The sequence below is a fragment of the Chiloscyllium punctatum genome, chromosome 4 (genome assembly GCF_047496795.1).
Source record: "Chiloscyllium punctatum isolate Juve2018m chromosome 4, sChiPun1.3, whole genome shotgun sequence".
NCBI lineage: Eukaryota > Metazoa > Chordata > Chondrichthyes > Orectolobiformes > Hemiscylliidae > Chiloscyllium > Chiloscyllium punctatum.
Genome location: NC_092742.1, coordinates 11,191,601 through 11,205,261, shown reverse-complemented (window position 1 = coordinate 11,205,261; position 13,661 = coordinate 11,191,601). Strand labels below are relative to the sequence as shown.

The 13,661-nt window shown below is 42.5% G+C and overlaps 1 protein-coding gene across 1 annotated transcript; it reads right to left on the bottom strand.

Moving 5' to 3' along the window:
- Positions 1–348: 348 nt before the first annotated feature.
- On the bottom strand, positions 349–9,711 carry LOC140475908 (ovarian cancer G-protein coupled receptor 1-like). The gene is made up of 2 exons (XM_072567835.1): positions 9,410–9,711; positions 349–1,291 (listed from the first exon to the last, which is right to left on the bottom strand). Exons 1-2 carry the CDS (start codon positions 9,709–9,711, stop codon positions 349–351), a joined length of 1,245 nt encoding a protein of 414 aa, XP_072423936.1.
- Positions 9,712–13,661: the final 3,950 nt, after the last annotated feature.

The window sequence follows — 13,661 nt, the reverse complement described above, 5'->3', positions numbered from 1 at the left end:
AGACATGTGTTATGAGCTGTTGAAACAAATTTAGGGAAAGGATCAATTTAAAATGTTTGCAGTGTTTCACTCCAGACACCTGAGGAATGACAATTTTGGAATTGGGTGGCAAGGGGCAGGTGAAAACGATTTAAAGTAGCAGAAAGCTAAAAATGACAGTACAGCAAACTCACTGTGATTTCTTATACCGCTCTCTCCGTGTTGGTGCAACATTTAGTTTAATTCAATCATTGTGAAATATCTGAGGATGTTTTACTATGTTAAAGGTGCTGTTACAGTGCAAACTGTTCAACTAAATAATTCAGATGGAATGGCAAAGAGAAATGAGCTTGAGAGATGGGTTCAATATTAATTCAAACTGAGGTTTTCATCTGTGATTGTTTGTCTTTTTGCACAAGAAAGGAGCTTGCTAACAGGATTGAGAAACTTTGCTAACCAACCCTTTGAACTTGGAGAGACAAAACAGTACAAGATGGGGTCGGCCACACAGTTGAAGCTCATCAGCAGCAGCCCGACATGGTAAACCTCAAAAATACTGTCAGCAAAGGGACAGTCGTACTCAAATATGCTTCGGACCATCAGGAAAATGTGATAAGGGGCAAAGCAAACCAGGAAAATTATGATTATCCCAGATACTAACTTTTTTATTCTTAATTTCCGCTGTCGTTCAGACCCACGGAGATTGTGCACAACCTTCAACAGTTTAAAGTAAGAGGAGAGGAATAAAATCAAAGGGAGACCAAAGCCAATGGAGAGTTTGTAAATATTTAAATATCTGTCCTTTAGGCGCAGAGGATAATGTTCAAAGCACAGGGTGTCATTCCCCTCGTCTTTACTGAGAACCTTGGAGCCCATGTAAATGGTGCAGACAGCTATCTCCTTGAGCCAGATGAGAATACTGATGAACAAAGCTGCCTTCCTGCTGTGTATGAATTTAAATTTCAGAGGGTAAGCCACAACAAGGTAGCGGTTAATGGCAATGAAGCAGAGGAAGCCAATACTGATGTAAATATTCTGGTAGAGAAGCAGACCGCTGAAGATGCAAAGTTCCCGAGAATATTGCCAGTCATCGTGCTGCAGCATGTACTGAATCCACAAAGGTAAGGAAAGGAGGTACAAAAGGTCTGAGATGGTCAGATTACAGAGATAGATTCCCAGCTCATTCTTCTTCTTGATCTGTAGGTAGCTGTGATACAGGGACAGGAGGTTAATCAGGAGGCCAATAATGAAGACCCCAATGTAGACGGCGGGAAACAGGATCTGGTGGATAATGTGGTCGATACTGCAGTTGCTGATTGTTCAATCCAACCCTGGAATGATCTGTTCAATAAACGTTTTTCAGGAGCTCCTGAGTTTGCGGTCTTCAAGCTTTTGTATAATTTTGTATTTAATACATCTTCCATGAAATATGTTTCCCTAGGGGTAAAAGCAGAGAATATATTGAACAATATCATCATGAAATGTAAAGCAGACAAAAAGGGCATGTGTTCACAGTGCCAGTGTTAGCTGTGTGAAAATTCCAGAGAATCTGCCTCATTCATGTGTTCTTTCCACATTAACATTGCAATTTTTCAAAATACAAACTGTGTTTTGAATCATTTCTCAGCCTCTTCAGTGACGTGACTATTTTTTTCTTATTTTTTGTTCAGATATCAGCATTGGTACTGAGGCTGGTCCAAATGCCCTGGAGAAGGTGATAGTAAACTGCCTTCTTGAACTCCTGTAGATAATTACACTCAAAGGATTGTTGCAGAGGGAGATCCAGGACTTTGACCCAGCAAAACTGAAGGAATGTCAATATGGTTTGACAAATGACAGAGATAGATTCCTAGCTCATTCCACTGGCTGATCTGCCAGTAGTGTATTTCCAAGTCAGGATGGTGTTTGGTGTGGGGGCAACCTTGCATGTGGTGGTGTTCCCAAGTATCTGCTGCCATTGTCCATCTGGGTGGTTGGGCTTGGGTGTGTGTAGGTGATGTTAAACTTGTTAAGTTTCTGCAGTGTGTCCTGTGGTCAGTGCACATTGCTGGAATGATGAAGCAGGGGCTCACCGCTACTTGATGCCATGTCTTAAAGAGTGGGCTGGATGGTACCAGAGGGACAGAGTGGGCATGCATGTTCCTGCTGCTCATGGTCTTTCCCTAGCTGCACTGACCCACCCATTACCTGTATCCCATTCATTATTAGGGCGGCATGGTGGCACAGTGGTTAGCACTGCTGCCTCACAGCGCCAGAGACCCGGGTTCAATTCCTGCCTCAGGTGACTCTCTGTGTAGAGTTTGCACATTCTCCCTGTGTCTACATGAGTTTCCTCCGGGTGCTCTGGTTTCCTCCCACAGTCCAAAAATGTGCAGATGAGGTGAATTGGCCATGCTAAATTGCCCCATAGTGTTAGGTGAAGGGGTAAATCTAGGGGTCTGGGTGGGTCGCGCTTCAGCGAGTCAGTGTGGACCTGTTGGGACAAAGGGCCTGTTTCCATGCTGTAAGTAATCTAATCTAAAAGAGAACCCTCAGCCAATTCCCCAACAGCTCCATTTCAATTTCCAATCCATGTTCCAAGCCTCTTCCCAGTCTCACCATTCCCTCTCTCAGTGTCTCCCTGCAAACATGCAATTCACTCCCTACTGCAATAAAATCACTCTGATCCTCTGCACGAGCAGAGCAGGAACGGTTGTTGGAATGGGGACAGTTGCAGATGGTCAGTGGCTTGTGACCACCTGACCACATATGGAATGCCCCCTGCGCAGGGCAAAGTGTGGGAAATGGGTTAGGTACGGCCCTGGGGATCCTTGGTTGAGAAAAAAGGTGGACATTTGTGAGAGCCTCTGTGGAAGGTGGCATCGTCAGAACAGATGCAACGGAAACAGAGAAACTGGGAGAATAAATTTTGAAGAAGGGTCACTGGACTCGAAATTTAGCTCCGCTTTCTCTCCACAAATGCTGCCAGTCCCTTTATTTTTTCACTCATAAGGCATGGCTATTACTGGCTGGGCCAGTGTTTATTGTCCATCTCTAATTGCCCTTGAGAAGATGGTGTTGAGCTGCTTTCTTGAACTGTGGCAGTCCATGGCTGTGGCTAAACTCACAATACCCTGAGCGAGGGAAATCCAGGATTTTGACCCAGTGACAGTGAAGGATTGGTGATATATTTCCAAGTCAGGATGGTGAATGGCTTGGAGTGGAACTTGCATTTTCATTTTCCATTTACATTCACGGTTCTTCTGACATTTCATATCAGTTGGAGAATTTCCAGTTCACAGGCTCCAGCTGCCTCCACTTCACCAGAGACATGCAATCCCATTACACATCCATCCCCCATCAGGATGGTCTCAGGGCTCTCCTCTTCTTCCTGGAAACCAGGCCCCAATTGTGCCCATTCCCCAACACCCTCATCTGCCTTGCTCAGCTCATCCTCACTTTGAACAACTTCTCCTTTAACTCCTTTAACTCCTTTCACTTTATTTAAATCAAAGAGGTGGCCATGGACATCTACGTGGGACCCAGGTATGAATGTTTCATTAAGGAGTACATGGAACATTCCTTGTTTCTGTCCTACTCCAGCCACACACACACAAACACCGTCCCCCCACCACCCAAAGCTCAATCTCTGATACATCAATGATATCATCGGTGATACTTCCCTTGCTTGTCTGGATTTGGCAAAATTTATTTCGCTTCTAATTTCCAGCCCACTCTCACCTATACCTGGTCCATCTTTGACTCCTCTCCTCCCTTTCTTGATGTCTCTGATTCCATATATCTGGGGATAGGCTGGCCAGAGATATCCATTACAAACCCACCGACTCCCACTGTTATCTTGACCATACAACCTCACACCCTGCTCTCTGGAAAGACTTGTTATAGACCAGGCCAGGCCTTCTCAAAACATTTCAAGAAGATAGCCCAGACTCTAACTTTTCTCGTTGTTTTGAGCAGGTGTAAAGTGGATATTCCAGGAGGGATGCAGCTGGTCAAAACTCCTCGATTTTAGACAAAACACAATGTATTCACAGAATACTGAATGAAACACAAAGAAAAGAGAACAGAAAACAGAATAACATCACCTAGCCGAAAACCCAACAGATTATCTCAATCTACTACCGCTGTTCCAAATACTTGCAACAATCGCTGTAAACACCCCTTGGCAAAAAAGATAAAATCAACCACAGAGTCTTACAGCAGAGAGAGAGAGATGGCAGAGGGATTCAGCATGGAACACTTTCTTCCAAGGAGCTGTATCTTTCAGCAGCAACCTCAAAACTGACTGACTGCTTGCTCTGAATAGCCAGACTGCTCAAACCAAACCAGAGTATAACTGAGCTGGGAGAACTGACCACTCCACTTTCTTTGTACAAGTTTTTTTTATTTAAAAGCTTCTGCAAATAGATAAATGCAGTCAAAACGGACCCTTTGTATTTACAACCCCTCTGAAAAAACCACCCAGGGACAACCTACCTTGTTAAAGGAGCAGCATCATTACACCCTCCCCCCATAAAATATTGAACCATCAATATTTAAAGATGACTTCATTTTAAAACCCTTTAAACCTACACTGTTAGTACACTACCACATATATAATATATATATATAAAATCATGCAAACATGCACACTAAAATATATTACAGTCCCACCATCAAACACCTCCCTATCTCATCCCGGTCTCGACAATGTGTCAGCAATCATGTTTTCTCATCCTGCCATGTGCGCAATTTTCAAATTGAATGGCTGTAACAAAAGCTCCACTTAAACAGTCTGGAATTCTTGTCCTTAAATTTCTCCACAAATTTCAATGCATTATGATCAGTGTATATGATTGGCTCAGATACATTACTGGTAAGATAAACATAGAAATGTTGTAATGCCAACACCAAGCTCAAAGTCTCCTTCTCAACTGTTGAGTATTTCTGCTGATAAATGTTCAATTTCTTGGACAAATATCTGTAGGTCTTTCTATCTTCTCATCGTCTTCCTGTAAGAGCACAGCACCAATCTACACACGTCGATAACCACCTTGAATGGTTTTGCCTAATTAGACGTGGCAATACTGGGGCAGTGGTTAATACAGCTTTCAGACTGTCAGGTTCCTTCTGACAGTCCACTGTCCACTGAAACGTCTTGCCTTTCTTTAGTAATTCAGTGATAAAATCCACTCAATTTCAGGAATTGCAATACAGCTCTCTTTGTCGATGGTCTGGGAAACTCCCCAATTCCCTTTGTTTTTGCATCCCGTGGGACCATTTGTCTATGTCCAACAACATGGCCCAGGAAGGTGACTTGGGCATTGGCAAAATCACTTATTTCCACAAATCTCCCCATGCAGTAGCAATAATTATTTCAGTTCATTCTGATTTTCCTCTGGAAGGTAAGGCAATAACTTATCACAATTTTTGACAACTTCCTCGTTGTCCAATGTAATTTGAGGAATTTCAAATTCAGAACCCTCTGAACTTAATTCTTCACTCTGTGTTGTAACCAATCACACAATCTCCTTTGACTTTCCTTCCCTATCAAAATACCTATTCAGCATATTGACGTGATAACGCTGTGAGATGTCTTTGTGTCTGGAGTGCTGATACAATAGTTCACCTCACTCTATCTCCTTTTGACTTGATAAGATCCACTAAACCTTGCTTTTAAAGGTTGAGCCATCACTGGAAGTATCTCCGATAGCAAAATTGTGAGTTTTGATTTATTGTCTGCTTCTTGTTTCATTGTACGCTGTGATACTTTAAATGCTGTCTAGCCAACTCCCCCACGCTATTTAATTATTCCCTAAATTCTTACACATTAGTCCAAATATGTGATTTCTGAATTTTGACTTAGAAATTTCTCCTTAATCAATTTTAGTATCCTCTCACTTCATGCCCAAAAACTAATTCAAATGGACTGAACTTGGTTGATTCATTTGATGCATCTCTGATCGCAAAAAGTACAAACAATCATCGGGATAGTCTTAACTATATGTCCACACATGGTGTCTCATGTCTGATGCCACTTTTATAGCACTCCCTGCAATTCTGGATGGTATGCAGTAGATTTGAATTGTTTTATTCCTAAGGTGTCCATAACTTCCTTGAATAATTTTGATGTGATGTTTGACCCTTGATCTGATTGTCCCTCAGTGGGTAGTCCATATGTAGTGAAACATTTGAGTAACTCCCCTACAGGTTTCCTCCGGGTGCTCCGGTTTCCTCCCACAGTCCAAAGATGTGCAGGTCAGGTGGATTGGCCATGCTAAATTGCCCATAGTGTTAGGGATATGGGTGGGTTGCGCTTCAGCGGGGCGGTGTGGACTTGTTGGGCTGAAGGGCCTGTTTCCACACTGTAAGTAATCTAATCTAATCTAATCTAATCTAATCTAATCTAATCCTTTTGCATAATGGAACAGCCTCTGGAAGTCTAGCAGACACAACCATTATTGTTAACAAATACTGATTCCCAATTTCTCTCACAGAGGCTCCTTTGCAATCAAATTAAGACTGTTGTAAAAGGTTCCTCAAATTCAGGAATAGTATTAAAGGTGTGGGTTTTATTAACTCCTGTGGTTTTCCAATTACCTGACATGTATGACATGTCTGGCAAAAATTCAACTCCAGGCCAGTAAAAATGTTGTATTTTAGCTTGGGTTTTCCTTACACATAAATGATCCCCTATTGGTAGTTCATTCCTCACCTGAAACACCTCCTTTCTATTACCCACTGACAACATGACTTGATGAACTTCTGCCCATTTCTCATCTATCTGAATATGTGATGGTCTCCATTTCCTCATTAAAACATCACTTTAAGCTAAGAGCACACCGGGATACATTTAGATTCTTCTTCTATGTATGTTTTTTTGATACAGTTGGTTTAGTTTCTCCTGCTTCTGCTGTTTTCCTGAACTAAAGACATCTGCTTTGTCACCTGTCTGCTCTTGTTTTGTGACAACCATTTGATCACACAGGGTCTTTAGTAATTCCACTTCAGCCTTCTTATCTGTACTCTTTGATCTCTCCTGTTTCCACTAGTGACTTGGTGACCTCATTACCACACAGTCACAAAAAACCCAGGATGTGTGTCCTGCAATAGCCTGAGTTTCCACTGGCTTTTCAAACACAGCAGACAACATTCCTACCTGTGAACCAGCGATATCATTAGCAAGGACAAATTGTATTCCCACAGCTGAGAGTTTGTCCAGTCCTCCAACCATGACTTCCCCACATTTCACTGGACACCCTAACTTCACTCTACATAACTGAGCGCTTCTGGTCTCAGCGTGAATTCCTGTTACTGGCACTTTTTCTGGCAATAGTCCTTCAGAGGTACATGTCACCTCATCTTTCAACATCAAAGATTGAGAGAATCCTGTATCTCGTAATATTGAAATCTCTTTACCTGCTGCTCCTGGTCTATACCCTTTGCAGGAATATGGTTTGAAAAGATCTGGCACTTCCTCCTTTACCAATCTCCAACCAGTTGTACACTCTGGTGCAGCTTTTTAGCCTCCACCGTGCTTTCTGTTACCCTCCAACAAAATTCACTGGCTTATCTGTTTTCCTACATCTCTCTTCCTAGTGCTTTTTCTCATGCACCAATATTGATTTCATGCGGCCTACCATATTGCAGTGAAAACACCAGAGCTTTTTAATCTCTCTTTCCCCTTCAAGGGTTTCCCTTTTACCCTGTGGTAAGTTATCCTTGTGATCTTCACTGAGATCCACCTTTCCCCCAGTTTCTATCCCTTGTGGATTGAAATTGATGTTGAAAGCCAAACAGTGATTTATGAACCAACTCATAATCATCAGCCATTTTAGCTGCTAATCTTACTGTTTTAACCCTCTGCTCTTGTGCAAGAGTTATCACTATTTCAGGAAGTAAATTTTTGAACTCCTCCAAAATAATTGTCTCCGTAAGAGTGTTATAGGTTTGCTCTGGTTTGAATGCCCTTATCCACAGATCAAAATTACTTTCTTTGATCCTTTCAAACCAGAGTCCCTCCTTAAATTCCTGAAATGTTGTCTGTAGGCTTCTGGCACAAGCTCATATGCACTTCAATTGGCTTTCTTCACCTTCTCACACACCCCAGATACCTCCACTGATCGTGATGTGACCTCACAAGCTCTACATACAAGTTTTGTTTGGATCAATAAAACCCACCCATGAGTTTGCTCATCCTCACTCTCTTCCTCACTGAGCTTAACTTCAGTCTTCATCCCCATCCTTTTAAACTGACTTTCCTGTCTAAGTGCCAATTTCTGAACTTCAAACACCCTCTCTTTCTTTCTATCCTCTTTCTCCTTTTCTCTCTCTCTTTTTCTCTCTCTTCTACTTTTTTTTATTCTGCTGGGGTCGTACATTCTTTTTCGTTTTCCTCAGCTTTTAATCATAATTCAAACAGTTTCATTTCTTTTGCTCTGTCCCTGTCTTTTGCCGCTAACTCAAACTTCTTCATTTTTAATTGAATTTTACCCACCTCCAAAGATTCTGGTGGTTTTTTTAAGCAATTTAAAACGCTGAGCTATTGCTGTAATTATCTCTCCTTTTCTGATGGAAGGAGGCAGCTCCAACTCCAGATTGTCGGCTAATCCCAGCAGTTTGGCCTTATTTACCTTTTCTAAGGTCCCCAAAGTCACTTCTTCCACCCTCAGAAGACCCTTAGTCACTGAAAGAGCCATTACTATCCCAAGCAGTGTTTAAACCAATAGAATTCAACATCCAGAACAAAACACACAAACATCTATGACTCGCTGCCTTTGCATTGAGCAATCCTAATCCCAAATCGGAATGATAGAACAAATCTCAAAACTCCCAATCTGTTGTGGACCAGGGCAGACTCCTTCAAAACAGTGCAAGAAGGTTGCCCAGACCCTAACTTTTCGAGTTGCTTTGAGCAGGTGCTAAGTGGATATTCCAGGAGTGATGCAGCTGGTCAAAACCCCTCAGTTTTAAACAAAACATAATTTATTCACAAAGTAACAAATGAAACACAAACAAAAGAGAACCGAATACAGGATAACTTAATTTATCCAAAAATCCAACAGATTATCCCAATTCAATGATGCTGTTCTAAATACTTGCAACAATCCCCGTAAATGCCCCTTGGCAAAAAAGGTAAAATCAAACACAGGGTCTTACAGGGTAGAGAGAGATGGCAGGGAGATTCAGCATGGAACACTTTCTTCCATGGAGCTGTTTCCTTGAGCAGCAACCTCAAAACTGACTGACTGCTTGTTCTGAACAGCCAGACTACTAAACCCAAACCAAACCAAACCAGGGTAAAGCTGAGCTGAGAGAAGTGACCACTCCACGTTCATTGTACAAGTGTTTGTTTTTATTTAAAATGTTTCTTCAAGTAGGTAAACACAGACAAAACAGAGCCCCTGTCTTTATGTCCCCTCTGAAAAATAAAACCAAAGGACAACCTAACCTTGTTAAAAGAGGAGCACCATCAGAGTCTCTATTCCAATCTCCCAGTTCCTCCATCTCTTGTAGCTGTTCTGATGATGTTAACTTTGACATAGGGGCCTCTGAAATCTCCACCTTCTTCCTCAACCGAGGCTTCCCCAGCACCGTAATTGACAGAGCCCTCAGCCAGGTCCAATCCATCTCACACACTTCACTCTCAGCCACTCTCTTCCTTCTCACAACAGTAATAGGGTCCCCCTTGTCCTCACCCACCACCATACCAACATCCCCATCCCGAGGATCATTAGCTCCCACTTCTGCCATCTCCAGCAGGATGCCCCCAACAGACACATATCCCCCTCCACTCTCAACCTTCCATAGGCTTCGTTGCCCCAAGGACACCTTGATACTATCTTCCTCTCCTCCCAACAGTCTCCCACAGACCCACTGCAGCTTCCCCTGCAACTGCAGAAGGTGTAACACCTGCCTGTTTACTTCCTTCCTTCTCACTGTCCAATGGCCCAAATACACTGTCCTGGTGAAGCAGCACACTTCACTCAATCCAGTCTTCTGTATTCACTGCTCACAATGTGGTCTCCTTGTACACATAGGGAGACAAAATGCAGGCTGGGCAACCATTTTGCGGAACTCCACTATTCCATCAACTAAAATTACCCTGAGCTTCCAGTTGCCTGCCACTTCAACACACCACTCTGTTCCCTGGCCCCAACATCTGTAACTCAGGCTTGCTGCAGTGCTCCAACCAAGCTCAGAGCAAGCTGGAAGAGCACCACCTAACTTTCCACATGGAGACTCTCCAGTTTTCTGGACTCAATGTCAAGTTGAACAATTTTGGGTGTGAGGTACTTTGTTCCAAGTCCTTACCCCAAATCCCCACACACCAGGCCTGGTATCACAGGCTGCTACCACACACTACCCACTAGTAGGCATCCATTCACTAGAAACAGATCTTTCACCACTCCTTTGACAGTTCAACTGTTTCTCTCTCTCTCTCTCTCTCGGGTCTTTGTCCATCTCTGTTTAATTTCCGCAACCCCCTTCCCCGTACGCTATCTTCTGTATGTAAACCATCCTTTCCCTAGCTACCATCAGTTCTGATGAAGGGTCACTGGACCCTATACATTAACTCTGATTTCTCTCTGCACATGCTGCCAGACCTGCTGAGATTTTCCAGCAATTTCTATGTTAGTTTCAGATTTCCAGCCCCCGCAGTTCTTTCGGGTTTTTGCATTTTCATATTTCTGCTGCCCTTGCCCTTCCAGATGGAAGTGGTTGTGGGTTTGGACGGTGCTGTCTGAGGGTCTTGGGTGAAGTTCTGCAGTGCATCTTGTAGATGGTACACACTGCTGCTACTGGAATTAGAGAGAATTGTTGACTATCTCCAGCAATTTCTGTGTTTGATCCAAACCAGGAATATCCAATCCCACCAGGTCCATTTCCCGCGGATTGCTGAGAGTAACAGAGACACTTTCACAGTTTAACAACTTCTAAACAAAAACCGTCATCAAATCATTCAGCTCTGATTTTTCCGCTAACTTCTCTTCCTCTTCATTCTCTCCCCTGGGTTCTGCGGATAGTTAGAAACCAATGGAAGTGTTACCTGTGAGTCAGTCCCTGTTGTCTATTCCTGACAGACAGTCGGACCCGTTCTGGAATTTCCTTCTTGGGTGAACTGATCGATGTGAAGTTTGGCGATTCTTTCCACGTTACAGTTCCTCTATCTGTGAGAAGGCGGTGATGATATAAATCGGTGTGAGCCCTGGTTTCTCCTTGACCCTTAACCACTTGTTGTGAATGCCAGTCCGTGCAAATCGAGGGGGAAAGACCCTATCCAGACAATGAGCAAAACTAATGTCATTTACAAAATACCGTGCAAGAACTGTAACAAACACTACATTGGACAAACAGGCAGAAAACTAGCCACCAGGATACATGAACATCAACTAGCCACAAAAAGACATGACCCTCTCTCACTAGTATCCTCACATAAGGATGCGGAACAACACCACTTTGACTGGGACAACACATCCATCCTCGGACAAGCCAAACAGAGACATGCACGAGAATTCCTAGAAGCATGACATTCCAACTGGAACTCTATCAACAAACACATTGACTTGGATTCAATTTACCACCGCCTGAGAAAAAGAACAGGAAATGACATCACCATAGGAAATGACATTACCAAGGAAATGGCCTCACCAACCCAAAGAAACTCAAACATAAAAATAGACAACAGGAATCATCATCAATGCTTCGTCCGGAGGCTCACTGAAGATGTTATCTAGTTTGGAGACAAAACGCCTGATAATGAACCTGCAGCTCAGCAAGCAAACCTACATCCAGAACCGCAACCTGAGCCACAAATCTTCTCAAAACTCGCTATCGCTTCAGTGTTAATCAGAGTTTGCACTTTACTATAATAGTAATTTTATTTATAATAGAGTATTTTGAGGTCATTGAATGATCATGGTAGACATTTGTTAGTTTTGAGATAATAGTACAAGAGAAAAGCAGTTGGCTAGTTTGGTAATTGAATCAACAAATTTCCACTTAGGTGTGAGATGAGGTGAATTTATTGAATCAGAGGAACATTTGGAACTTTGTGCCACTGACAACTGTTCAATCTCAGTTCTTGAGTATGTTTAGTGCAGAGATTGATGGATTTCTGTTTACCAATGGCTGGTAAATGTTATTGAAGTGTATTGAATGACAGGGCAGCCCCAATAGGCTTAGTGGCCTAATATGGGTTTGACTACTTTGTTCCTAGAATTCATTTCTTTGGGGACATTTGCAACTCGGGTGGACAAATAATTTTTTTATTCGCTATGAGCTACTAGTAAGGATTATAATAGAAATACATGATGTGGAGGAGCCAGTATTGGACTGGAGTAGACAAAGTTAAAAAGCACACAACACCAGCTTATACCCTAGATTGCTGTTAACTCTTTCATCTTTTAGAATGGGTTGCAGGTTTAGGTTAATTGAAAACAGCAATCTAGATTTCTTTAATATATCATTTCAGTTAATAGAATCATAGAATCATAAAATCCGTACAGTGTGGAAACAAGGCCTTCAGTCCAACAAGTACACACCGACCTTCCAAAGAGTAACACACTCAGACCCATTACCTGTCCCCTATATTCACCCCTGACAATCGGTTGCAAGACACTGTAATCTTTTGCTATAAATTCTGTGTCTTATGATCCTGTTCCACAGCGACCTGATGAAGGAGCAGCGCTCCGAAAACTAGTCCTTCCAACGAAACCTTTAGCTATAAGCTGTTGTGTGAATCGAAACACTGTCAGACAAACTGTTTCAATTTATTTCAAAGTGCTCAGGCCAAAATGGATAATTTGAGTATCAAATAGTTGTAGTCACAGCATATGGGATGGCACATATACCCAGGTTCAATTCCTGCCTCAGGCAACTGTCTGTGGAGTTTGCACATTCTCCCTGGGTGCTCTGGTTTCCTCCCACAGTCCAAAAATGTGCAGGTTAGGTGAATCGGCCATGCTAAATTGCCCGTAGTGTTGGGTGAAGGGGTAAATGTAGGAGAATGGGCCTGGGTGGGTTGCTCTTTGGAGGGTCGGTGTGGACTTGTTGGGCCGAAGGGCCTGTTTCCACACTGTAAGTAATCTAAACTAATCATATAATCCACAAACACAGTGAGCTCTCATCAGACTCTAAGGACACTGATTAAAACATGCTTTAATCAATATCCCTCTGATTGGGACAAACATCTGGTTTTTCTGTGACTTTCTACCAGAGATTCATGAAATGAATCTGTTGAGTTTAATGTATTCAGACTTATTAATGATCATGAGGTAAGTGATCCACAATAATTGATCAAGCAAAAAGTTATAGGACAATGACTCTATGACTGTAAAAGATGCATCCTCTGCAATAGATTATGTGCCTGCATTTCTGCATCTACAGGATGCAAAATACCGTGTGTGACAATAATACCATGTGTGACGATAATGCCATGTGTGATATTGCTTTGGCAAGGTTGCTTTGACCTTGATTTTTTGTTCAAAGAGGTTGTAAAGGCAGAAATGCCCAAATATTTGGAAAGACCTCAGTTTAACTATAGTAGGGGAGTGGCAAGTTCTCCCAGTTCAGATATTTTCTAGTTTGGTTTATTCATAACAGTGAGAAGCTGCTGGTTTAGCTGTAACAGAGAAGCTGCTGCAGTGCAGAGAAAGGTTCTTGACTGACCTTTCTCTCTGAAATCTCTCTTGCCTGAAGAA

Coding starts and splice junctions, on each gene's coding strand:
- LOC140475908 (XM_072567835.1), bottom strand. CDS start 9,711: ATGGCAGAAGTGGGAGCTAATGATCCTCGGGATGGGGATGTTGGTATG. Junction 1,292..9,409: donor GGTGCTCCTCTTTTAACAAG/GTTAGGTTGTCC, acceptor TTGAACAATCAG/CAACTGCAGTATCGACCACA.